Raw genomic sequence first — 26420 nt, 5'->3', positions numbered from 1 at the left:
AAAGGTGGGGCTTATAAATTGATCTGTTAAAACGAGCAACCAGAGGAGTCAACACATAAAAAGAAACAAGAATAGATGGGTGAGGCTGATGCGCTCCCCTCTTTACACCAGAGGGCACTGTAATGCCTTCCAGGTGGTGTTGGAACGACAACCTCCGGGGATTGTCTTTGGTCTTTCAAATTTCACCTTGGGCAAGGCCAAAATTTGGCCTGTCCCACCCCCTATCTCTTGCCTTCCATTCTGCTCAATTCACTATGGCACAGGGCCAGTGGAAGTTGTAGTCCAACGACATTTTGAAGGCCACAGGTCCCCCCTCCATCCCTTTTCAAACCACACAGAGAAACCTTCCCCTGCCCTCAAGAGTGCTTATTCACATGTAAAGGACAGACCACCGTCTTCTCCAACCACATATTATATGTAAACATGGCGAGACCAGTAGACCTGCTTTTCCACAGGCCGGTTTTGTCGGCTTCGGCCCTTGGAGAAACACAGGCAGGTTTTCAGGTGTGGTTTTATTTTCAGCTCGTGCTGCAAAGTTGGCGAGAGACAACTGGTGCCGTGCAAAATGGTTCGCTGTTGGCACTGTTCTCCTGGATCACTTTCTCACCTTCGTTGTTTCTCATCATGACCTGGAGAGGCAAAAGGCCGTCCTGATGTGTCTGTGGAGGATTATTTGTACGCAGCCTTTGAAAGCCCCCCTCTCTTCTTCAGTTTGACGAAAGACGAGGAACCAACTGAACGCAGACACCACAGATATAAAAACAACACCCTCTCCCCTTGCGTGAGTCTCCTGAGTGTGATTTTCGGTGGCCATTTTGGCTTTCTGTTCATTAGCCACCGCAGGACGATTTCCTTGTATGTTTCTTATTCCTCTTAATGTACCTTCCTGCCTGCCTACTACTTTAGAGCTAAGAAAAACAGACCATGCGATCCAAGGGCAATGTTCCCCCGGCCGATCCTGTGCCTGAGAACGGCTGGTTTATCGCACGACAAGATGCTGATACTTTCCCCAGTTCTTGTGAACAAATTCCCAAACTTCTTGACGGTAAACTGCCAGGATGATCAGGGCAATGAACAGGGCTATCACCACGAAGCTTTTCAGCATGAAATAATTCTTCTTGCGGGGCCTGGTTTTCAAAAAATGATCCACGCAGTCTGCAAACAAGTACTTTTTGGGGGCATAGCCGAGCTGTTGCCGGGCTTTATCTATTTTGAACGTGTTCGTGTAAGCAATGTTGTACACCTGTGAAGTGAAAGCAAAGGAGTTGGATTTCTTTTTAAAACTGTTTTGAAACAGCATGAGAGCAAACGACAACGGAGGGTGCCTGGTCTGGGGTGGGCTTCCCAAATTCAGTGCCCTCCAGATGTTGCTGCACCACAATTCCCTTCATCCCATCATCGTTTCCATCGCACCTTTAAAATGATGCTTTTCGTAAAAACCTAAGAAGGCACCAGCTGTATCAGGTCAAAGGCCGACCTAGTCTTGGCATCCTATTCTCACAGTGGGCAACCAGATGCCTATAATAATAATATTTTTTATTTATACCCCGCCCTCCCCAGCCAAGGCCAGGCTCAGGGCGGCTAACAAGCAATAATAAAAACAAGTTGAATGAATGCAACTTTAAAACAAGATTAAAATACAACACTAAAACATTAAAATGCAGCCTCATCACAGGAGGAGAAAGGAAAAAAGAAAGAAGGGGAGGGAATCAAATTGGCTCCAAGCCAAAGGCCAGGCGGAACAACTCTGTCTTACAGGCCTATGGGAAGCCCAGGAGCTCAGAACAACAGCTCTCTCCCCACTTGCGACTCCCAGCAGGTGATATTAAGAGGCATCCAATGGAGGCAGGACATAGCTATTGTGATAGTACCCAGTGATTGCTTTCTCACCCACAACTCTGCTGAACCCTCTTTTTGAAAAGCACAATAGTTTATTTTAGAATTTCTGCCAACATGATCAACAACAAAAATGTATATGGCAGCATGCCAATTCATAATACCATTAAGAACATCAGGCGTATGTCATGCAAGCCAAGAGTAACAACAGAGTAAAGACGAAGGAAAAATTAGAAGGGGAAAGAAGTGTGGCGTAATGGTTAGAATGTTGGGACGTGACCTGGGAGATTTCTCCACCTGTAAAATGGGCTCTTTGTGCAGGACAAAAGCCGGCCAGCCAGATTGCAAAGCTCCCTCTGCACTACAAGGGCTCTTGGTATGTTTTTCAGTTTGTTTTCTTGTGTTTTTCTATTTTGTAATCCGCCCTGGTAATTTGCTTGAAGGGTAGAGTATAAGTTACTACAACAAATGGCTCAGTCAGTAGAGCATGAGACTCTTAATCTCAGTATTGTAGGTTTGAGCCCCATGTTGGGCAAAAGATTCCTGCCTTGCAGGGGCTTGGACTAGATGACCCTGATGGTCCCTTCCAACTCTACACTCCTGATTCTATGAAACAAACCCAGTACGTAATAACGTAGGCATGCGTTACCTCATTTCTGGTGACCAAAGGTGTGATTTCAACAATGGGCATTAACAGGTTGTGGAAGTGTTCCATTGCCACAGCTGTACAAAGAAAAAAAAGCACTTGATAAATACAATGGTCACTTGAAATAGCAGCGCATGCACAAAGCTGTGAGTCAAATGCTTGAGTCTGTCTAGCTCAGTACAGACAGGCAGCAATGCTCCATTCAGACAGACATATTTCCAATACCTGCCTGCAGATACCAGGGATTGAACCCAGGGACATTCCACACGCAAATCACACACTCTGCCGCTGAGCCCTGACTGCATTTCTCAAGTCTAACTTTAGCAACTTACAGTATTTGTTTATATTGCTAAAAAGAGCTGCCGTTAAATTGTTCTCTGTCATTGGGGTTGTTATTTGTCTCCTTAATAAGATTCCCTGTGCCCGCAGCTCCAAAAAGGTTGGATTAAATTATACATTAAATTAAATATGTAATGTAACATTTGGGTTTCAGACAATTGTCACCATGGGCAGCCGCAATCTGGGCTGAGGCCGTGCTGTGAAAGGTTGATCCTTCTCTTCACTTGCTGTTGTCCTGATCAAAATTCCTCCCCTCCTCAACACCTGCATAGGAGTGAACTTCCCCACAGAAACTTTTCCCCATCCTTCCCACAAGGCAATGCAGTTGTGGCCAGGGGTGTGTGTGCACGGAGAATGCTGTTTTTTTATGGAACAACATCAGGGTTGAAAAACATTAACCTCTGCCCCCTCAGGTCTCAGTTGAGATGGGCGCCGATATAGTGCAATGGGCTTATCTGCACATAACGCTAAACAATGGCTATCGAGCTTCAGAAACTCAGATCTTTTGTGACTGGGAGAAGGATTTCTGCAGAGTTTAGCTTCTGCTTCCAAACATCTCAGTTTAAGCATTATGGTTTACCACAATGGCCGATTCAACAAGCCAGCTTCTCAAGCCATGGTTTGCTGCAAGATAAAATTCCTGATTCACACCGAGTGCAAACCCAAGGTTTTGTCTGAACTACTGTAAAAACAAGCAAACCCCAAACAACTGATGAGCAAACAACTGGAAATATTTTACCTGAAAAATAAGCAAAAAGAACAGGAACACGTATCCATGGCTTGCGGCAACCCAATCCTTTAAACTGAAAGAAACATTGAAATACTGAAACCAGACAGCTTTGAATGCAGCTGTTCATTTATCGATCTATCCATTCCATAACATTTCTGTACCATTTGATTGTAGGAAAACCTCAAAGCAGTTTACGAGAAAGATAAAACAATAAAACGCTCACAGATTACAACCATAATTTAAAATACAGAGAAGGTTAAAATCGCAGTCAATTTATGACCAAAACAAATTAAAACTCCTGTTATTGAATTTCTTACAAAAAAAACTTCTGTGTCTGGAAATTTTCACTGGTAAAATACTCAGCAAAGGTTTGCATTATACATAGTCATCTATGGTTTGTAAGGGGGTCCCTCCCCATATTCACCTGATTCCCCCCCCCAACACTATACAGCTGCCTTTATTAATTATTGCATCTCATCAGGCCATATGAGACTCGAGACAGATTAAAAAAGAAACGGAGAAATTGAAGCCCGCCAGAGGATACTGGACTCGAACTCCCATCCGTCACAACCACCACAGCCAATAAGCTTAAGAAGTTTTAGAGCACAATTCTGTCTATAACAAACAGCTCTGGCACTCACCAGTGGGGTTAACCACTCAATAAGGTTGACCTTCTCGCCATCGTTGATGAAATATGCCTGGCCAGCCTACAAAGAACACAGGGGAAAGAGATCAGAATAGACATGGGCAACTTGTGGCCATACAAACATTGTTGGACATTAAACTCTCCTCGGCCCCAATGGCCAACGATCATGCAAGGTACACATTGGCAATGAACTTTGCCTGCAGCCTTAGGAAGGAAAATAACCTACCTGGACACCTTTGTGCTCAGCTGAGAACTGTATGATTTCCTGGAAACTCCGAAGGTTTAGGTGCATTAAATTTATTGCCCACCAAAACAAAACAATAACAAAAAGCCTGATGGTTTGATATATAGCCAAAGTGTAAATACAACAATAAACACAGGCAAAACATATCAAAAACAGATTTCACAGTGCAACGTCATTTCACTGGTGCTATCCAAATGCCTGTGCTTTGCCTGGCGCCAAAATGAGGACAAGGGTGGATCCAGGTGGGCCTCCCTTGGGAGAGCATTCCATAAATGGCGGGATGCTATAGAAAGGTCCTGCTCTCTTATCCCCACGCTTCAGACCTTCCTTGGAGGTGGGCTACAGAGAAGAATCTCAGATTATGACCTCAGGGTCAGGGAAAGTTCATGAGGGAAATTAGTTATAGCAGTGAGCCACATAGTAAACTTAATACGGTGGTGCCCCACAAGACGAATGCCTCGCAAGACGGAAAACTCGCTAGACGAAAGAGTTTTCCGTTTTGGAGGTGCTTCGCAAAACGAATTTCCTATGGGCTTGCTTCGCAAGACGACAATGCCTTGCGAGTTCCTGCGGGGTTTTTTTCCTCCCCCCCCCCTTTTCTAAGCCGCTAAGCCGCTTATCAGCTGATCCGATCAGCAGATAAGTCGCTAAAAGCCGCTAATAGCGCTAATCCGCTAATCCATCAATGGGCTTGCTTCGCAAGACGAAAAAACCGCTAGACGAAGAGAATCACAGAATGGATTCTTTTCGTCTTGTGAGGCACCACTGTATATATATTGGAAGATCTGTTTTCTAGGGAGTTGGACACCTCCCAAGATCCTATAGCCAAATTTTGCATGAGAGCAAGGAACAGGTTTTCATCTAGAGAAGCTTTTAATGTTTGACGGACTATTGTATTTTAGTATTTTGTTGGAAGCCACCCAGAGCGGCTGGGAAAATCCAGATAAATGGGCGGGGTATAAATAATAAATTACCGGTATCATCATCATCATCTATGTTTGGATACACCTGGAAGCCATTTTGAATCAACATGGTGGACTTGAACTTTTTGACACTGCACTGATTTCAAAACCACACTGGTGTTTTTGTGGGTTTCTTAGCGTTACTTAGCAACTTCTGCCAGAAAGCTGCTTAGTAAATCAATTATCCCGAAAATGCCACAGCCCTCCAGGTGCCTCACGCCAAGGAAATGCTCAGCACATCCCCAGAATGTTCAGCGCCTGAAAAACTGGAGCACGTGTAACGATATACTCACAGCTATATAGTTCTTCTCAGGAGTGAGAGCGTCCATGGCGAGGATGTGAGCTTGCACGAGATTCTTGACATGAACCCAGTTCATCCAGGTCTCTGGTCCCCCAAATGTGAAGACAAACATCCCTCTTTGAATATTCAACTGTTGGAAGGTATGATTGAAGCATAACGTTGCCAGTTACAACGAGGGGCAAACGAGATGTGATGCAGAATTGTCACTGGCTCTCCTGAGCTGAAGAACAGGAGACTTCTAAAGCAAGCAGAGTAAACCCAGGGCATGTCTTTGCTTTTCTCAATGTGCAAACCCTTCTTGTGTTCATTGCCCCCAGCCCACCCTCGGTCTTCTCACCTCCAGGCCAAACATATCCAGCTGTTTCAACCTTTCCTTGCGTTGCTTGTTATCTCTGGTCCCTAACTGTAACTGGTCTCATCCCATGGTGGTATTATTACTATTATTAATTGAATTTATATACAGCAAGAATAGCAGCAAGAATATTATTGGCCCAAAAATGGAAGCAAGAAGAGTTACCGACGATTGAAGAATGGAGGATGAAGTTAATGGAATATGCAGAATTAGATAAATTAACAGGAAGGATTCGAAACCGGCGAGACCAGAAATTCACGGAAGACTGGAGTAAATTTACAGACTATTTGAAAAGTAATTGTGAAGAACAGACAACGTTTGTAGGGTTACAAGAAGTTTTGTGAGGAGTATTATTAGAAGTATTGTAAAAATGGATAAGGGGGAGGATGATTTGTTAAGAGATGTAAAGGCAATATAAAGTTAAGAAATGCATAAGAAGTGGTTGAAATGGTGGATCATCAGAGGTGCTGATGGAAGTCCAAAAAGATTGTATAAGTGATAAGTTTTGTGGTACATTTTATAATTTATATGTTAAAATTAATAAAAGATATTATATGTATAAAAAAGAATTTATATACAGCCCTATAACCGGGGGCCTCAGGGCAGTTCACAGAATAAAATCAAGATATAAAACCACAAAATACCTAATAAAAATAAAAGCAACAACCCAATAGCCCCTCCCCCCAAAAAAACCCCACATTTTAAAAGGGCATAGGATGTAAATCCGATCAGCCAAAAGCCTGGTTAAAAAGGAACGTTTTTGCCTGGCGCCTAAAGGTGTACAATGAAGGCGCCAGGCGAACTTCCCTGGGGAGAGCATTCCACAGATGGGGAGCCACTGCAGAGAAGGCTCGTTCCCGTATTGCCACCCTCCGGACCTCTCGAGGAGGAGGCACACGAAGGAGGGCCTCAGAAGATGACCTCAGGGTCTGGGTAGGTTCATATGGTAGTGTTTCCCCCCACATTCACAGAAGAGTGTTCTGAGCAAGTCACAATACGTACGGCCATCCGGGGGAAATGCCTTTGTTCTTCTGGCCCATAGATGCCAGGCGGTCGAAGAGCACAGGTGTGCAGCTTGCCACCTCCTAGGAAACAGGACAAGAAGCCGTTGGCTGATTCTGAACACGTCAATTGAAGAAACTGCTGATGCTGGACCACATGGGACAAGAGAGGCCTGAGGTTTCAGCATCTCCTGACTCCTCCTCCTACCTGCTTCTAGGTTCCTCTAGCTTTGGAGTCTTAAAGGGGCAACCTTCTATCCTGAAGATGAGCATATCTCCCTGTGCTGCTGGACCAGTGAGGTGCAATGGGAGGCACTGGCTTCTTCAGGTTTAAGGGCAGGTGTCCACGGAGGTCCTGCTCTGAGCCTACAGGCTCTGGTGGTATGGGAGTGTCCTCTGCGGACTCCTGCCTGCCAACCCCAGGCTCTGCGGTCTCTCAGTCTCCAAGAGCAGGGCCAGAGCTGTGAACTGGGAATAACTTCATAGCTTGAGCCTCTTGAGTATGAACCTTAATCGCTGCTTGACCCTGGGGGTCACGAAAGATACAATAAAATCATTCCCCCCCCCCCAGGTTGCCACAGGCTAAGATCACAGAAAAGTACCTGGTAAAGACACTCCGTCTGCTCCTAGAACCATCTGTTCTGCAATTGATTTGGTTCTGGAATACTCATTCATTTGCTAAAAAGAAATCAAATTAATTAGTTTGGGTTACTTAGCAAATACCAAAGCACGTAAGCCAACAGATCTGCTTGAACAAATACAGTGGTGCCTCGCAAGACGAAAAGAATCCGTTCTGTGATTCTCTTCGTCTAGCGGTTTTTTCGTCTTGCGAAGCAAGCCCATTGACGGATTAGCGGATTAGCGCTATTAGCGGCTTTTAGCGGCTTATCTGCTGATCGGATCATGTGCTGGTCCCGGGGGTAAGGTACCTTGGGTGTAGCAGAGTCCACACGAAGAGGGGCAAGGTCCGAGGCAGAGAGCCGGGCGGGGAACAGGTACGCTGGAACAGGAGGCTGTGCAGGGAACAGGAACACCGGATGGTCGGGAACAGGAGGCCGAGCAGGGAACAGGAGTACCGGATAGTCAGGAACAGGAAGCCGAGCAGGGAACAGGAGTACCGGATAGTCAGGAACAGGAGGCCGAGCAGGGATCAGGAACACAGGAAGGTCCGAAGCCAACAACGACGTTGCTCCCGCAACCTGGGGCCGGGCTGACTGGGCTTTTATCCTCTTCTAAGGCCAGGGGCGGTCCCGGCCCCCAGGAGCCCCGCCTCCTCTGGCCTTAAGGCGAGCACTCCTCCTGGGGGCAACCAGTTCCCTTCGCCTCTCTGCCCTAAGCCTCTGCAGATCAGGAGAGGCCGAAGGGTTACTGGGCCCTGGAGGAGGCTCACCTGTGGCCACTGAGTCGTCAAGCCTCTCTGGGGCCAGAAGGGTTTCACCTGGGGCCAGCTCCTGATGCACTGCCACAGGTGCAGGTTCTTCACCATCTAGGCCTTGCCCCAGTTCAGCCGGCCCTGGAGGCGGGGACTCTTGTGCAGGCTGGGATTCCTCTGTTTCATCCTCCGAATCGGAATCCCAGGCCATCACACCATCCCCCCTCCCAGGCCCCCCCCTCAACCGAGGGTCCGGACCCGGCTTGCCGGGGTACGTCGCATGGAACTCTCGGAGGCAGGCAGGTGCGTGGACGTTGGCCGCTGGTTCCCAGGAACGGTCCTCCGGTCCGTACCCCTTCCAGTCAATGAGATACTGCAGCTTTCCCCTGCGGTATCGGGAGTCCAGGATGCGTTCCACCTCGTACTCAGGCTCTCCCCGAACCAATACTGGCTGCGGTCGGGGACGGTTCGGGTGGAACTCGTCGGGTGGGGCCACCGGACTCAAAAGGGACCTGTGGAAGACCGGGTGAACCTTCAGGGTTGCGGGTAACCGGAGACGAAATGCCACAGGAGAGACTTGGTCTACGATAGGGAACGGGCCGGTGTAGCGGGCGTCCAACTTCCGCGAAGGTCGAGAGGGGTGGAGGTGGCGAGTGGAGAGCCAAACCAGGTCACCGACGCGAAGTTCCGGCCCCACCTGGCGGTGGCGGTCGGCCTGGGCTTTGTACGCTTCCTTGGCCTGGTGCAGTTGCTCCACCAAAAGCTGTTGCTGGGACTGGAGCTCTTGAAGCCACTCCGTCACCGCCGGGACTGCGGACGCCGGCAGCACCTCTGGAAACAGCCGTGGATGATAACCATAACTGGCCTGGAACGGGGTCTGCTGGGTGGACGCATTCACCGCGTTGTTATAGGCGAACTCTGCCAATGCCAGGTGGTCGACCCAGTCATCCTGCTGATAGCTGCAGTAACACCGGAGGTACTGCTCCAGCACCGCGTTCGCCCGTTCCGTCTGGCCATCGGTCTGTGGGTGGTAGGCTGACGAGAGGCAGACCTCTGTCCCGAGGGTCTGGTGTAATGCTCGCCAGAACCGGGATGTGAACTGAACGCCCCGGTCGGACACCACACGCTCAGGTAGGCCATGCAAGCGGAAGACATGCTGAAGGTACAGCTGAGCAGTTTCCTTGGCTGTGGGTACAGATGGACAGGGAGCGCAGTGCACCATCTTGGTGAAATGGTCGGAGAAAACCAGAAGGCAGGTACAGCCACGAGACGAGGGTAAGTCCACTATAAAGTCCAATGAAACCGTGTGCCAAGGACGCGGTGGAACTGGCAATGGCTGAAGTAGGCCGGGGGGTCGCCCGGTAGGTCCCTTGGCGCGCCGGCAGACATCACAACCAGCAACGTAGCGAGCCACGTCAGCCTTCAGGCGGGGCCACCAAAACTCTCGACTGACCAGATGGGTGGTCCGATACCGTCCAAAGTGCCCCGCTGCTGGGGCATCATGGGCCATCCGGAGAACCTCCAGCCGTAGTGGCCCTGGCGGGATGTACAGACGACCGTGATGCAGCAGAAGGCCCTGATGCAGGACCAGTCCCGGATACTGTGGGCTGGACCCTTCAGCCAGCTCCCGGAGCCGATCCTGGGCCCAAGCGTCGACCCGCTGCTGTTCCCGCACCCGAACCTGCAGTGGCTGCGCCTCCTGGGTGGCCAGGAATGCAGCCGGAGGTAGGATCGTGGCGGGTTCTGCTTGCTGTACCGTGTCTGCGTTGTCTTCAGGTTTCCGGGACAGGGCACCCGCCTTCTGATTCTGAGAGCTAGGGATGTAGCGGATCCGGAACTGGAACCGGGAAAAGAACAACGCCCACCGGATCTGTCTTTGGTTCAGCTTGCGGGTGGTCTGGAGGTACTCCAGGTTCCGGTGGTCGGTTCTCACCTCCACCGGATGTCGTGCCCCCTCAAGATGGTGGCGCCAGACCTCAAAGGCTACCTTGATGGCCAGTAGTTCCCGCTCCCACACAGTATAGTTACGCTCCGCTGGTAGGAGCTGGCGGGAATAGAAGGCACAGGGTAAGAGTGGCGCTTCAGGCCCAATCTGTTGAGACAAGACGGCACCGAGAGCCGTACTGGAGGCGTCGGTCTCCACCACAAAAGGTCGAGAGGGGTCAGGATGTTGTAAGATTGGTGCCCTCTGGAAACAGGCCTTCAACCCCTGAAACGCCTCCTCTGCCTCCTTGTCCCAGGAAAACGGTGTCTTTGGGCGCAGTAGCCGGGTCAACGGGGTGGTGCGATGAGCATAATCAGCGATGAAGGTCCGGTAGTAATTGGCGAACCCCAGGAAACGCTGTAGGTCCTTGCGGTTCCGGGGTGCCGCCCATTCTCGAACCGCTGTCACCTTCCCCGGGTCCATTTGCACCCCATCTGGAGAGAGCCGGTGACCAAGGAAGTCCACAGTCCGCTGATGGAACTCGCACTTGCTGAGCTTTGCGTACAAACGGTGCTCACGCAAGCGCTGCAGCACGGTCCGGACATGTCCCTCATGGTGAGCTGGGTCACGGGAGTAAATCAGTATGTCATCCAAATACACCACCACGTACTTGTCTAACAAGTCCTGAAACACGTGGTTGATGTAGCGTTGGAACACAGCAGGCGCGTTGCACAAACCGAAAGGCATAACCAAATATTCGAACTGCCCGTACCGGGTCCCAAACGCTGTCTTCCACTCATCCCCGGCTCGGATCCGAATCAAGTTGTAGGCCCCTCGGAGGTCCAGCTTGGTGAACACCTGTGCCCCTTGCACCCGCTCCAGCAGCTCCGAGATAAGGGGTAAGGGGTACCGGTCTGGGACGGTAATTTTGTTCAGGGCTCGGTAATCATGGCAAGGGCGGAGTTCCCCACATTTCTTCTTAACGAAAAGCACTGGTGCCGCGGTAGGCGAGGTGGAAGGCCTAATGAACCCACGCTCCAGGTTCTTGCGCAAGAAGTCCTGCAAAGCCTCGCGCTCTGGCTCTGTTAGGGAATATAAGCGACTCACTGGTAAAGGCGCTCCAGGTTGGAGGTCTATGCCGCAGTCAAAAGGCCGATGCGGCGGCAGCTGGTCTGCCCCCCGTTCCTCGAACACGTCCTGGTAGTCCTGGTACACGGCTGGGAGCGTGGGTGCTGCCTCCTCTGAGGGCGCGGCCGCCAGCGTTCCGGATTGAGCATGGGAACATGGGTCTGGGAAGTGCACGGTCCGTTTGACCCAGTCAATCTGAACGTTGTGGGCTTCCAGCCAGTCCATCCCGAGCACCAGAGGGAAGCGGGGCATAGAAGCAATGTCCAAAGTTCGCAACTCCCGGTGCTGCTGGAGACACAGGACCAGGGGCTGGGTCTCCTGAGTAACAGCACCTGAACGCAGAAGTCGTCCGTCAATCGCTTCCACCTGGATCGGTACTGGCTTGTTCCGAAGTGGCACCTGATGATGGGTGGCAAAAGCAGCGTCCATATAGGAGCGGGTTGCCCCTGAATCTACCAAAGCATGGGTAAGGATCCAGGGCCCCCCTGGAGGGTATAAACGTACCGAAACCATAAGATGTTGCAAGTCCATTGGTGCGGGCCCATTCTGTACGGTTTGGGACCCCCGGTAGCTAGGGCCATCAGCTACTGGGGTTGGCGGTTTCCCTGCGGCTGGCGTTTCTCAGGGCAGGACCGAGCGAAGTGTCCACTTCCGCCACAGTAAAGACAGAGATTTCCCTCCCGACGCCGCGCCTTCTCTGCGGGGGAAAGGCGTGGCCGCACTGCCCCGAGCTGCATAGGCTCCTCCGTTAAATCAGTTGTGACCGTGGGGCTGCCGGAAAAAGCTGGTGCCGTGAACTGGGAGTGTCGGCGACCCCGGGCCTGACGACGATCCTCCAACCGGTCGTCTATTTGTAGACTCCGTTGAATGAGAGTGTCCAGCGTGGTGGGGCGTTCCATTGTGGCCAACTGGTCCAGTACCTCGTCCGAAAGCCCCTCAAGATACTGGTCCCGCAGTGCCGAGTCATTCCAGGTCAAGTCCTGTGCCAACAGCCGAAACTCCGTGGTATATGTGGCCACCGTGGACTTGCCCTGTTTCAAACGCCGAATCGCCCGGTTGGCTTGACTCTCTTTCTGGGGGTTGCCGAACGCGGCCTCCAAACGATTGCAAAACCCCGTATAGTCTGCCAGCAAGGGGGAGTCTTGCCTGAGTAGCGGCAACGCCCACTTGGCCGCCTGGTCCTTTAACAAACTAATCAAAAAGTGCACCCTGGTGCGGTCGTCAGGAAAGTTCCGGGCTCGCCCCTGAATATACAGCTTGGCCTGGGCCAGGAACATGGGAAAGCTGGCCGGGGCTCCATCAAATTTCTCAGGCAAAGCCACTGGGTACTTGCCCGGAGCCGGGGCGTTGGCCCCAGGAGCTGGTAGGGCTTCCAAGCGTTGCTGAAGTGCCACAACCGCGTCGCTGAGCTGCTGCACGGTGTGAGTCAAGGCCTGGTTCTCCTGGGCCAAAGCCACCAGTGTAGCCGCCTGTTCAGCCATGGCCTCTGGCTCTTCCCGAACGCACCCCTACGAAGGGGGAGTGTGGGTGTGGCGGGAGCAAACTGTGCTGGTCCCGGGGGTAAGGTACCTTGGGTGTAGCAGAGTCCACACGAAGAGGGGCAAGGTCCGAGGCAGAGAGCCGGGCGGGGAACAGGTACGCTGGAACAGGAGGCTGTGCAGGGAACAGGAACACCGGATGGTCGGGAACAGGAGGCCGAGCAGGGAACAGGAGTACCGGATAGTCAGGAACAGGAAGCCGAGCAGGGAACAGGAGTACCGGATAGTCAGGAACAGGAGGCCGAGCAGGGATCAGGAACACAGGAAGGTCCGAAGCCAACAACGACGTTGCTCCCGCAACCTGGGGCCGGGCTGACTGGGCTTTTATCCTCTTCTAAGGCCAGGGGCGGTCCCGGCCCCCAGGAGCCCCGCCTCCTCTGGCCTTAAGGCGAGCACTCCTCCTGGGGGCAACCAGTTCCCTTCGCCTCTCTGCCCTAAGCCTCTGCAGATCAGGAGAGGCCGAAGGGTTACTGGGCCCTGGAGGAGGCTCACCTGTGGCCACTGAGTCGTCAAGCCTCTCTGGGGCCAGAAGGGTTTCACCTGGGGCCAGCTCCTGATGCACTGCCACAGGTGCAGGTTCTTCACCATCTAGGCCTTGCCCCAGTTCAGCCGGCCCTGGAGGCGGGGACTCTTGTGCAGGCTGGGATTCCTCTGTTTCATCCTCCGAATCGGAATCCCAGGCCATCACAGATCAGCTGATAAGCGGCTTAGCGGCTTAGAAAAAGGGGGGGGGGAAACCAGCAGGAACTCGCAAGACATTGTTGTCTTGTGAAGCAAGCCCATAGGAAATTCGTTTTGCGAAGCACCTCCAAAACGGAACACTCTTTTGTCTAGCGAGTTTTCCGTCTTGCGAGGCATTCGTCTTGCGGGGCACCACTGTAATACGTTTTTCTCCCACTCAGTCAGTCACCATCTACATCCCCGGTGCCAAAGAACAGCCCATATAATGAGATTTTAATCACAGCTCCAAGTCTTACCACAGGGTTATGGGTAAATCCCCAGCAGAGGGTCTTCCACAACTGCAGGAGGACCACACAGAACACCTCTATGTGCCAACTTAGACGATGGATGGAAGGGGTTTTTTTCTGGCTGCCCTGAATCTGGGGAACACTTTCTCCCTTAGGATTTAACCAAGATTGTAATAACATTTTTAAAAAAGAGTGAAAATAATGCGAGGAGGGGGTCGTCTGCCCTACAGGAGTATGGGACACCAGTAGGGAAAGAGATGTCATGTGAAAAGAATTCCACATGTCTTACTCCTAACAGACCTGTGAGAAGATGTGATTCAGTTCCCCCAAAGCATGGGGTGTAACCCTACAAGGATCATACGGAGAAAAATATAGGGCTGTTCTTAATCCCACCGTGCCCAAGGGTCTCTAGTGGTAACCCAAGTCTAGAGATGAAGTAGTATGAGCAAGAGCTAGTGGCAGTGTTGTAGCAGATAGCACAGGGGTGGTTGCCCTGGGTGCAAAATTACTTCCCTGGACACTTTCAACACCCAGCGCTGCCTCAGTCCAGCCGCACGCTCTTATCGCTGGGCTCCATTGAAAACGGCTTCTCCATGCAAACTGGGAAGCGACCTCTCCAGACAATGGAAGAGCTCTTTTTCCTTATGTCTGTGGCTGCAATCTCTTGAGTGATTGCGGACGCTTTTAAGCAGCTCCCTCCCATCCAACCAAACCCTCCACATGTCCCTGGGCACTGGCAACCCATCATACACCACTGGTTGGTGGGGAAGAGAGGAGGAGGAGGAGGAAAAAGAGGCAAGTCCCCACAAGGACTGGTAGGACAGAAGGCAAGGAGACTAGCAGTAGCCAAACCCAATGACAGACAGGCAGGGGTACACCATGACTGGTTCGAAGACCTTCTGGATCAGGCCAAGAGCCCATCGAGTCCAGCATCCTGTTCTCACGGTGGCCAGCTTGTGGGAAACCTACAAGCAGGACCCAAGCACAAGAGCCCTCTCCCCTCCTCTGGTTTCCAGCAAATGGTATTCAGAAGCGCTGCTGCCTCTGACCACGGAGGCAGAGCAGAGCCATTATGGCTAGTAGTCCTTGATAGCCTGGTCCTCCGGGAATTTGTCTATGCGCTGGGCCCGGGGGTAATGCATGAAACACGGTCCAGAATCCGAAGGCTCCACTGGGAGTCAGTCCGACAGGGCCAAGGCAGGACACGAGGCAGAAAACCAGGCAAGGACAGGTACAGGATCCCCGGCAGGATCTAATATACAGCAACGTTGCTCCTGCAACCTGGGGCGGGGTCCGACAACCTTTTATCTTTGTCGGGGTAGTGGCCGGTCCTGATCCCCCGGCGACTCACCTCCCTGTTTCACCCGAAGGCGAGCACTCCTCCTGCGAGTACTCAGGTCTCTCCTTCTCTCAGACCTCAGTCTCTGCAGCTCGGGAGATGTCGGTGGGTTACTAGACCCAGAGGCCACCTCAGCCTCCCCTGACCCAACCGGTAGTGGAGCAGCTGTAAGTGATGGGCCAGCTGAAGGCAACAAGGTAATCCCCGCATCTGGAGCCAGGGCAGGCTCAGGCCCCTGACTCGGCCCAGCTGATGTTTGTTGCAGGGGAACCTGTGCTGAGTGGGACTCTTCAGGATCAGGCCCCAGACTTGGTTCAGATGATGCCTGAGGCAAAGGATCCGGTGCAGACTGAGTCTCCTCTGGCTCCGAGCCCAAGTCCCAGGCCATCACAGTCTAATCCTCTTTTAAAGCCACCCAAATTAGTGGCCATCATAGCCCCTAAAGTACCATTGTTTATCTATGAGCTTCTAAGCAAGAAGGCAGGGGGTGGGGGTGGGGGCGAGGGCAGACCGAGGGCTAATAGACCAGCCTCCGCCAGTTCTTTGGATCCACTCCTACCTACACTTTGGATCCAAAGCAACAGGCTGGGGAAAAACAACACATAATTTCCCTTGTGTTGTGGGGAGGTCATTTAAAAAATCAACTCGACCCTCCTCTCTCTTGCCCCCCACACTGTCGGTTGCAGCCAAATGCTAAAAAGGGGAGGAGCCCCAATACCTCTGCTAAAGGAAAATAAGGCACACTCTGCTCGTCGGCATCAATAAGGGTTTGCCCGCCAAACACCACGTTGATGCTGCTTGTGTAGACCAGCCTGGGGACGCTTCGTCGCTTGCAGACTGCAGAGACATAGGAAACACAAAGCACTTCGTTGAGGGAAGGAGGCAAATGGAAATCTGCTTTCCTGAGGGAAAGGGCTGGTATCTCAGGATGGCGGCGAGCAAGAGCAGCCAACAAATGATTCTGCCCCGGCTCACATTACAGCATCCTCCAGCCCCAGGAGCCTTCAAAAGGGAGCTCTTTCTAGAGAAAGAACGGGGGGGGGGGGGGGAGAGAGACTCTGGGGTTGCTATCAGGGGGTGATTGGTTTCGTTCCACCCTCCAGCCCTAGGAGCCTGCAGAAGGGAATTGCTTATTGAATACTTTGGCCTAAACTATTAGTAAGCTGTATACTTACTTCTTAAATGTTTCTCCTTGCTAAATTAATTCTTAATTGTTGATTCTTGTTTTTTATTTTTTGCATTATGTTGTAGTGATGTTATTTGTCTTATTGTGTTCTTTGTCCAGGGCAGCTGTCTGCCAGCTCCATCTGGTACACAGGCTGAGACTCTACCTGCCTGCAGACAGTCTTGCCACAGTAGTACATGCTCTAGTTAGCTCCCACTTGGACTACTGCAATGCACTCTACGTGGGGCCACCTTTGAAGGTGACTCAGAAACCACAACTAAGACAAAATGCAGCTGCCAGACTGATGACTGGGAGCAGCCGCCGGGACCCTATAACACCAGTGCTGAAGGATCTACATTAGTTCCCAGTACTTTTCCGAGCACAATTCAAAGTGTCAGCGTTGACCTTTAAAACCTTAGATTGCTTTGGCCCTGTATACCTGAAGGAGCGTCTCCACCCCCATCGTTCAACCTGGACACTGAGGTCCAGCGCCGAAGGCCTTCTGGCAGTTCCCTCATAGTGAGAAGTGAGGTAACATGGAACCAAGCAGAGGGCCTTCTGGGTAGTGGCGCCCACCCTATGGAACACCCTCCCATCAGATGTCAAGGAAATAAACAACTATCTGACTTTTAGAAGACATCTGAAGGCAGCCCTGTTTAGGGAAGTTTTGAATGTCTTATGTCTTACTATGTTTTAATGTGTTGGAAGCTGCCTAGACCCAGTCAGGTGGACAGCATATACCGGTAAATAATAAATTACCATTATTATTCTTTATCGTATTTAGACTGGCTTTTGTGCGAACTGCTTTTGAGCACAGATTTATTTGTGGGAGATGTGGTATGTAAACAAGCCGACCATCGATGATCCTCAGCCTGGGCTCATCCAAAACAAAGCACTGAAGCAGTACGCACCTTCAATGACGACACTGGTTCCTCCGACATTGACAGACCGAATATGTCTCTTGTGCATCTAGGAAAAGCAGGAAGAGGTTTAATGTCACACCAGCTGCTGCAATCAAAGCAAAATGAATTGCTTTAGCTGGTTTTGGTCTCTGGAGAATTGGCCTGGCTTGCTCCCTAGGCGGCAAGAAGGCCAGCTTGTAAAAGTTGAATTTTGCAAAAAAAAAAAAAAAAAAAAAATCATCTGAAAAAAGCGGTCAAGAAGGGCTATTGCTCAGAGGCTGTGTACCTGCTGAAGGTCCCAGGTACGTTCCTTGGCATCTTCAGTTAGAAGGTTCAGACCACAAGTGATGGGAAGGAGTCTTTGCCCAAGACCCTGGAGAACTGCTAGTTAGTCTTGGGTGAAATCAAGCATAGGGAACCTTTTATAGTCCTCCAGAGGTCACATGTTTCTAGGTGGGGCCAAAAGTGGATGTGGAATAGCAAATGATAATTTACTTATGCACCCCTCTCAGTACATTGTTTACTGAAAATAAAACATTTCTCTTCTTAAAAAGTGTACATATTCTTACTGTTGCCTTTGCTTAATGTCTGTGATCTAATTCAGCATCACTCAGGCATCTTTTTTCAAAGCATCATAGAATTGGAAGGGACCATGAGGGTGTCAGGGTCTGGCCAGACGAGGAAGAGAGTTGGGCACCGCCTGTCCAAGAGACCCCTCCAGGGAGGACGCAGAAGATGACAACTTAGACCCAGGACAGTGGTGGTGGGACACAGGGGGCCAATGTGCAGGAGTGTCAAGCTGGGAGATGCTAGATGCAGGAGGGCTGAGTGATCGGCGGGGGGTGGGTGGGGGCATGTGTCAGGAGAAGGAAGGTCTTCCAAGACAGCGCTAGGTGCTGAGAGTCTCAGCGCGAGTGCAGACTCAGAGAGAGAAGAATCCGAGGCTGCCTCTGCTGCCAAGAAACTGGCTCTCCTCCCCAGACTCCCCACTTGAGGAGGGTCCTGCACGCTGCTCAGCAACAGGCCAGACAGGCCCAGAGGAGGAGCCCGCCCCCTTGCCGCATTTTACATCTGTTTGGGAGGGATCTGGAGTGAGAGGGGAAGGAGCTAGGTGAGACAAGCCAGAGGGACGCTGCTGTGTTGCTTCCTTTCTGTGAATTAAAAGCTAATTGCTCAAGTTCTTTCCTGACTTGTGGATGACCTGTGCTCGCCTGACAGCTCCTTGACAGAGAGTCATCTAGTCCAACCCCCTGCAGTGCAGGATTCTTTTGTCAAATGTGGGGATTGGACCCACGACCCTGAGATGCTCTACGGACTGAGCTATCCCAGACTGTCTGTATCCACTCAGGGCTTCTTTGCCTGAGAGTCTACTGTGTTTTATTTTCCTTTCTGAAAGGGGCAGGCCCTGAAAAAAACTACCAACCGATCTCCGTTCAGTGGCGTAGCGTGGGTTGTCAGCACCCGGGGCAAGGCAAGTAATTTGCACCCCCTAACCCGAGTGAGCCAGGTAGGGGCAGACAGCTGCGAGTGCGAGCGCGCCCCCCCAGATGTTGCGCCCGGTGCGGCCGGCCCCCCCTGCATCCCTCACGCCACGCCACTGTCTCCGTTTGATTTAGGACAGCAGGAAATTTTCTGAAAATCTGTTCAACACAATCTGGAAAAGCCACGTGAAAGGGGTTGATTCCTTGCAGAAACTCAAGACGAAGAGAAGCCGACTCACTTGTTCTAATCCTGTCATTCCGTACGCGGCTGCGTGAATGACACAGTCTGCCCCTTCGCAGGCTGCATATAGCGGTTCATAGTGCCTCACGTCTGCCTAGAACACAGAGATCACATACTCCTGAGTGGGGGCTTGGGGGGGCAGTCAGAAATGTTTTCCCCCCAGGCAACAGACAACAAAGGATGCTGAGAAGCCAAGGTACACACTCTAAGGCCACCAGCAACAGGGAAGAGAGGGCAAGGACCCAGTTCTTTGATCACGCAGATCTTCTCTGTCATTGCAAAGGGTCACAAGACATACTATGCAAATCATGCCATCATAAGAGTTGGAGGAGGCCTCACACACCATCCATCCCTCTGATGGAAGGATTGCAAAGCAAATCCAACGGGTGTCTATGCAGAAAGAGAGAGCGTTTGTCCATACTGGAGAACTCTGGATTTGCACTTGCCTGTCTCATTAATATAGGCATAGCCCCAGGTTGTCCTTCCCATCCCATTGTGTTGTCCTGGAACTTCCCCCATTTAAATGAGGGTTTTCCTGGTCCTTGGAAAGTTCAAAACAGGCAGGATTGGACCCCCCCCCCCCGATCTTGCAGAGATCATAGTCACCTACCCCACCCACCCCCACTGCAGCAGGTGCCACTGATCACTGGTGCTTGCAAACCCTTCCCCCACAACCACACTTTACCTGCCTTACACCTGACAGCAGATAATAATCTCTCTCTACATGATGTGTTGCTTATGGAAAAGAAAAGTGGGGTGTTATGATCATAATAATAAATGATAAATACCTGTACGAGTACTACTCCTTTTGGAATTTCCCAGAGGGGTTGGTTAATGTCATAGAGAATCACACTGGTTCCTGATTTGGCAAGGGCGCGGCCAAGGCTAAAGCCAAAATAGCCAGCACCTCCTGTTATCACGGTCTTGTTGCTCACTTTCTTCAGCCCTCGGTTACCGGTGTCAAGCTTCTGTTCAGCAGGCTGGGCATCTTGTTTAGAGGATTTGCGGTTTTTTCGGTCTTTCTGCTGAGATTTCTCCATTGCGCACTAAGGGGGCGCTCAGGGATCCACCGGATCTGGTATTACAAAACTCCACCAAGGTAGGAGCAACAGTATCTCCTTCTCATAACCTGTTGAAAGAGCACAAAGACCAATTTTGTTGCTGCTGTTGCTACAGGAATAACAGCGCCATTGGTAGAGCATAAGACTCTTAATCACAGTGCCATGGGTTTAAGATTCCTGCACCGCAGAGGGTTGGACTAGATCAGCTTTTCTCAACCTGTGGGTCCCCAGATGTTGTTGAACTACAACTCCCATCACCCCAGCTAGCAAGTCCAGAGCTCAGGGATGATGGGAGTTGTAGTCCAATAACATCTGGGGACCCACAGGTTGAGAACCGCTGGACTAGATGATCTTCGTGGTCCCTTGCAACTCTATAATTCTTTGATTCTAAGATTTCCATGTTTCTCAGTCCGGTTCTTATTTAAGGAACATTATATATATATATATATATATATATATATATATATATATATATATATATATATACAGGTTTTGGTGTCTTCGGGTGTCTTCCCGTGTAAGAGTTGGGGTGTCTAGGCGACGTTTCGACGAGGTCTCACTCGTCATCTTCAGGCTGGTGCTTTCGGCTTCTTGTTACTGGAACAGAGCAGGATCTCAGTGTTTGAGTTCCTATAAATACTGTTGAGGGGGTGTGGTGTATAGCCTCCAACGTTCTGGGCAGAGAGGAAGTTCCCAGGTTAGTGTGCCTTTTCTTCTTTTGTTCATTAATTACTTGAGGGATATCTTGAGTGATTTCTTGAGTGATATTCTGAGTACCACTTAGGAGGGTCATTAGGTGTGGATTAGTTGCTAAAGCTTTCGTGTCTTGACCTCTTGAGCTTGTGAAGAGTTTTTCTGAGAAGATGGCTGTACTGCACTTAGTTGTGCTCTGGCTTGGCTTCGTGTATAGGGGCGAGCTGTGGTTTTGTGCCCTGTGCCAGCCAGATCTGTGTAGGGATTGCTTGCCTTGACAGCCATTCAAAACAAATACAATCCCCCCGAATACATCCTGGACCTGACCAACCACTGCCTAACCAACACGTACTTCATCCACAATGGACAAAGATACAAACAGATAGAAGGAGCACCTATGGGATCACCCCTCTCACCGGTCATCGCAAATCTGTACATGGAACACTTTGAAACCAATGCTTTAGACAAGTCAGAACACAAACCCAAACTTTGGCTCAGATATGTTGACGACACCTTTGTAATTTGGCCACACGGGAAGGAAAAACTAGATAGCTTCCTCACACATCTCAACAGCCTACACCCCAAAATACAATTCACTATGGAAATAGAAGCCAACAACCAACTTCCCTTCCTTGACGTCCTAATCTACAAAAAACCTGATGGCTCCCTAGGACACACTATCTACCGGAAAAAAACACACACCAACCGCTACTTACATGCACAATCACACCACCACCCTGCACAAATAAACTCCGTAGCCAAGACTCTCATCTCCAGAACCAAACGCCTGGCTGACAAAGACCACTTGACAACTGAGTTACAGAATCTCTCAAATGTGTTAATCGCCAACGGATACCAGCAAAACAGGGTTACGAAGCTAATCCAAAAAGAAACACCCCCCAAAAACCAAGACACAGAAGAAAACAATGGCATGGCCCTCCTTCCTTATATCAAGGGCACTACAGATAAAATTAGCAAAATCCTCCATAAACACAATATCAAAACAGCCTTTTGCACCAACCAAAAAATAGCCAATATCCTCAGAAACCCCAAAGATAAAATCCAGTTAGAAAACCAAGGGGTCTATGAAATACCCTGCAAAGTCTGCCCAGCCACGTACATTGGACAAACAAACAGACGAATAAATGCACGTATCGCAGAACACAAGAATGCCGTCAAAAAAGAAGAAAAAACTTCCTCTCTTTTCCAACACATGAAAGAAACAGGACACGAAATTAATTTTGCAGATTCCAAATTGCTCTTTAACATGGAACATCACCACAAGAGAATAATCATGGAAGCCATCGAGATAGAGAAACACCCTCACAACATGAACAAGCGTGACGACACGTCCCGCCTGCCAGACATCTGGAAATTAGCCCTCCCCACAAAAACCGACACCAGAACCAGAGGCACACAGAACGCCATCTCCAATCAACCACACCAGACCCAAACCCAGACCCTCTCCACAGATAAATTACAGACACCATCCAGTAACCAAACCATAGTGGCACCTCCGGATGCTGCACCCCCCTGCAATCCCTACACAGATCTGGCTGGCACAGGGCACAAAACCACAGCTCGCCCCTATACACGAAGCCAAGCCAGAGCACAACTAAGTGCAGTACAGCCATCTTCTCAGAAAAACTCTTCACAAGCTCAAGAGGTCAAGACACGAAAGCTTTAGCAACTAATCCACACCTAATGACCCTCCTAAGTGGTACTCAGAATATCACTCAAGAAATCACTCAAGATATCCCTCAAGTAATTAATGAACAAAAGAAGAAAAGGCACACTAACCTGGGAACTTCCTCTCTGCCCAGAACGTTGGAGGCTATACACCACACCCCCTCAACAGTATTTATAGGAACTCAAACACTGAGATCCTGCTCTGTTCCAGTAACAAGAAGCCGAAAGCACCAGCCTGAAGATGACGAGTGAGACCTCGTCGAAACGTCGCCTAGACACCCCAACTCTTACACGGGAAGACACCCGAAGACACCAAAACCTGCATTCCTGTACCCGTGAAAATCTACGAAAGCATATATATATATATATATATATATGGCTTCTCTATGTAGCACTTATTCACAAATGAATGTTTAACTTTTTGGCGTTCTGTTATCAATACCCCACTGATATCCTGCATCCTGCTGTTTGCCCTATAGTCCTAAACCTCGGTAATGAAAATTAAAAACAAACATGCTGTGATGTTATGAAAAGTGATACACTTCTCAGCATTTCTGAGAATGCCTCACTGAGGCATATGAGGCGGGCTTCTCCAGTGATAAATTATATTTGGTCCAAAGTTGTCAGCATCAACTTTGCATTAGCAAAACCCTTGATATTTGGAGATGTCCGCGTATTTTTAAATTATATTCCTGTAGCATGGGGATTAACAGCAAGACAACAAAAGCGGACTTCTGTTTTGGTATTCCTACGGGGATCTGGTTAGCCATGGTGAGATCAGGATATTGCTCCTCTGTATCTATGGCCTCGCCCCATGCCTTTTTATCACACATTCATGATCATTTGTGTTCACAGTGCTATTAACGGGGGTCATACACACTTCTGTTTTTGATGCAATCCACACTTGCAAAAAGTTTGGGGTGGCCATACTGCTTCATTTCCAACCAGAGACAAAGGTTTAAAGGTTTGAACATTTGCAAGAAGCAAAGGTTTAAAGCCCCTCTGCGCCCCCCCTCCAAAGTAGCAGGGTCCCAATGCAGATCAAGGGCTCCCTTGCCTGCAGTTTACTTCAAAAAGTCATTATCTCAGTTGCTAATTGTGTAAACGCTGTGCCGTACAGTTAGGTGTTTGAAATGAGTTCCTACATGGCACAGGTCTCTTTTTTAGATTGCGTTCAATCTGGCAAGATCTAGATAAAACCAAGCATTAAATTTTTGGTGTTTTCTGCAACATGTTCTTCACATAGTAAAATGAAGCACTGGTGGTGGAATTATTCTGTTTACGTTCGCTCTGTGACACTTCCGCAATGCTAGTATGTTATCGCTGTATGGGAGGGGTCATATGTGACCATCCCAAAAGCATCAGGAACCCAAATAATCACGAATGAGCACTAAAAAGGATGCTTGAAAGGGCATAGAAGGAACCTATAGCCTAGTTCATTCGCTATGTAGCGGCTTCTCAGTCACGCCACCCATTGCCACCCTGGTAAGGGAGTGAAGGAGCAACAATGATCTCCCAGCCTCTCCAACCTCACAGGTTGTCGCAAGGATAAAATGAGAAAGTAAGCAAGCATATATACCCCCTTGAGGTCTTGGGTGGAAATCACTGTATGAAATAAACAAGATATATATGCTGTGGGGCTGTATTTTGCTTTCGTTTTACTTAATGGGAAGAGGGTGGGTTGGTGAACGGTAGTCATTACTAACCCCCAACGTGGCTGGGTTTTTTTGAAAACCACTCAGAGGTTTTCATACAATCAAGCGATATGTAAATTTTGTTATGAATAAATAAAGAAATCTCTCTTAGTCACCCCAAGGTAATAACAACCGCTTCTTAGACTCCTGGGACCATAGACCAAAGTGGTCACGAGCATCTTCCAATAAAGAATCTGGTGTAAAAGGTAGCCAATCGTATTACATATGCAAATAAGTCTCTTCTCCCCATAGGCTGCTGCAACAGAGAACTGCTTTTGCACCAAGTTGCTTCAGAATGTTTCAGTTTAAAAGGAGACAGTTGGTGCAGTTAAACAGAATTCTACCTCATGCCTCTTGTGGGGATAATGTAGCAGTGTCCAGGTGTGCTTACATGGAAGTAAATTCCACTGAAATCTGTGGGACTTCCTTTGGAGTAACCAGGCCTTGGCTTGGAGTGCAAACAATAAAAATGCAAAGCTGCTCATTGGCACACAGGGATTGTTTGGGTTCCAGTATTTGGGGAATTCATCTCCGAAGTTTGGCTGCTATTTCTGAATAAATCTTAATACTTCAGATACAAAGGGCACAGCCTTCCATCTGCATTTATTATTGCTTTACAAGCACACTTTTTTCAAACTTTGCTGCATGTTTCTTTTCGGCACTCATGACAAGACACGGAAAAGAATAGAATTGTAGAGTTGGAAGGGACCGTGAGGGTCATCTAGTCCAACCCCTGCAACGCAGGAATCTTCTGCCCGGGGCTCAAACCCACGACCCTGACATTAAGAGTCTCATGGTCCACCAGCTGAGCTATATCCTATTTAAAATCTCTGAAGATATTGTTGGGGGACAGCCACCTGCACTGCTAACTTTCGCTGCATCCCTGTTATAAGCCAATTATTTACCTGAAGGAAAAATATCATCTCTGCCTTCCAGGCTGCTCACACTCCTGCTGTGTTTGGATGAAGCATGTTGTGGACAAAACCATTTCACCATTCTGCTATAAAAAGCAAAGTTCTTTGCCACAGCAAGTGAAAGAGGTCCACAGGATTTCCCTCATTCAAAAAAAGGAAAATACCTGTGGTTTCCTTGCACAAACCCCCAGATATTATCATATCTAGACAGGCAGATGTGTGCGAGATACTTTTAATATCAGTTTATTACCCTGGTTGTACGCTAACTCATAGCTTTGCCAAAACGCCACTTCAATAAAATAAAATAAAAATCTTCTAACAGTGCAGTGCTAAGCACAGTTACTCAAGTGTAGGTCTCACCCAGTTCAATGATATTTATTCCCAGGTAAACTGTGCATTTATGCCCCAAAATTAAATTTTAATTTTGGAAGTGAGGGAATGACAGCGAGTGGCGACACCAATTATACTTATTTCTGTGCAGGAATAGTAAGAAATAATGAATAATCACAGGGTGTTCGGAAGACAGAATGGGGTTTGCTGGGATAATAAACCATCCACACAATTATTATAGAGATCCCAAGCAGGGTAGTCCCTCCGTACACGTTTTATTTCCTTTTGCAAACGTTATTTCGTTTTCACTCAACCAAACCTCTCAGTTTTAGAAGGCCTGGAGATGTACACCTTTGGGTGAGATTCAGTACTCCTTGCTCCCCCACCTCTCGCTTCCTGAGCGATGCAATGGGCGAGAAAAGGAGATCCGTGAGTTGTGCCTCCGACTAAGCTTCTACTCAAGAGTAGACCCATTGAAAGCCCTGGCCCCTCACGCCCAGCTTCCGTCCATTGACTTCAGTGGGTCTACTCCTGAGTATGGACTTAGTTGGGAAGATCTAGCGCGTGAAGCCCTAGTAACCATAAGAAGGTCTCCTGCAATAATATTATTACCCTGGGAGGGGGTCCTTGGCAGGAGAGATTTCCTGGGTGTGGGGCAAATCCTGGCTCTTTCCCCCCAAACGGCAGGAGGTGGCTCCTTTTCCTCTCCCTCACGGTTGACCAGGAGACACCCCCAGCTAGGCAGAGTCCCCAGTCGGGCAGGCTTACATCTTCAATTCATCCATCCTAAGAGGAAGAGAAGCCACTGCGGAGGAGCCCGGTTGGTGTTGGCGGTACTGTACTTCCAGCGGGGAGGAGAAGCGTAAATATTAAAGGGGCAGCGCACGCACAGGAGAGTTCTGTTATCTCCAGGTGAGGGTGGCG

At 49.6% G+C, this 26420-nt stretch overlaps 1 protein-coding gene across 3 annotated transcripts; it reads right to left on the bottom strand.

Annotated features, from left to right (window-relative positions):
• Nucleotides 1–495: 495 nt before the first annotated feature.
• Nucleotides 496–26371, bottom strand: SDR42E2 (short chain dehydrogenase/reductase family 42E, member 2). Of its 3 annotated transcripts, none has more exons than XM_083474454.1 (12): nt 26265–26371; nt 19904–20244; nt 19114–19209; nt 17403–17460; nt 16045–16163; nt 7660–7735; nt 7059–7141; nt 5697–5834; nt 4193–4258; nt 3561–3624; nt 2486–2559; nt 496–1243 (listed from the first exon to the last, which is right to left on the bottom strand). In XM_083474454.1, the coding sequence occupies exons 2-12, from the start codon at nt 20153–20155 to the stop codon at nt 980–982; spliced, it is 1290 nt and encodes a 429-aa protein (XP_083330580.1). In that variant the 5' UTR covers nt 20156–20244; nt 26265–26371; the 3' UTR covers nt 496–979. The 3 variants fall into 3 exon arrangements, with proteins under 3 accessions (XP_083330580.1, XP_083330579.1, XP_083330581.1); XM_083474453.1 differs by having other exon boundaries at nt 26109–26350; XM_083474455.1 differs by lacking the exon at nt 26265–26371 and adding an exon at nt 24369–24462.
• Nucleotides 26372–26420: the final 49 nt, after the last annotated feature.

Source organism: Podarcis liolepis, assembly GCF_965112155.1.
Source record: "Podarcis liolepis genome assembly, chromosome: 14".
Taxonomy (NCBI): domain Eukaryota; kingdom Metazoa; phylum Chordata; class Lepidosauria; order Squamata; family Lacertidae; genus Podarcis; species Podarcis liolepis.
The sequence above is the reverse complement of the archived record's forward strand: the minus strand, read 5'-3'. Positions and strand labels throughout refer to the sequence as shown.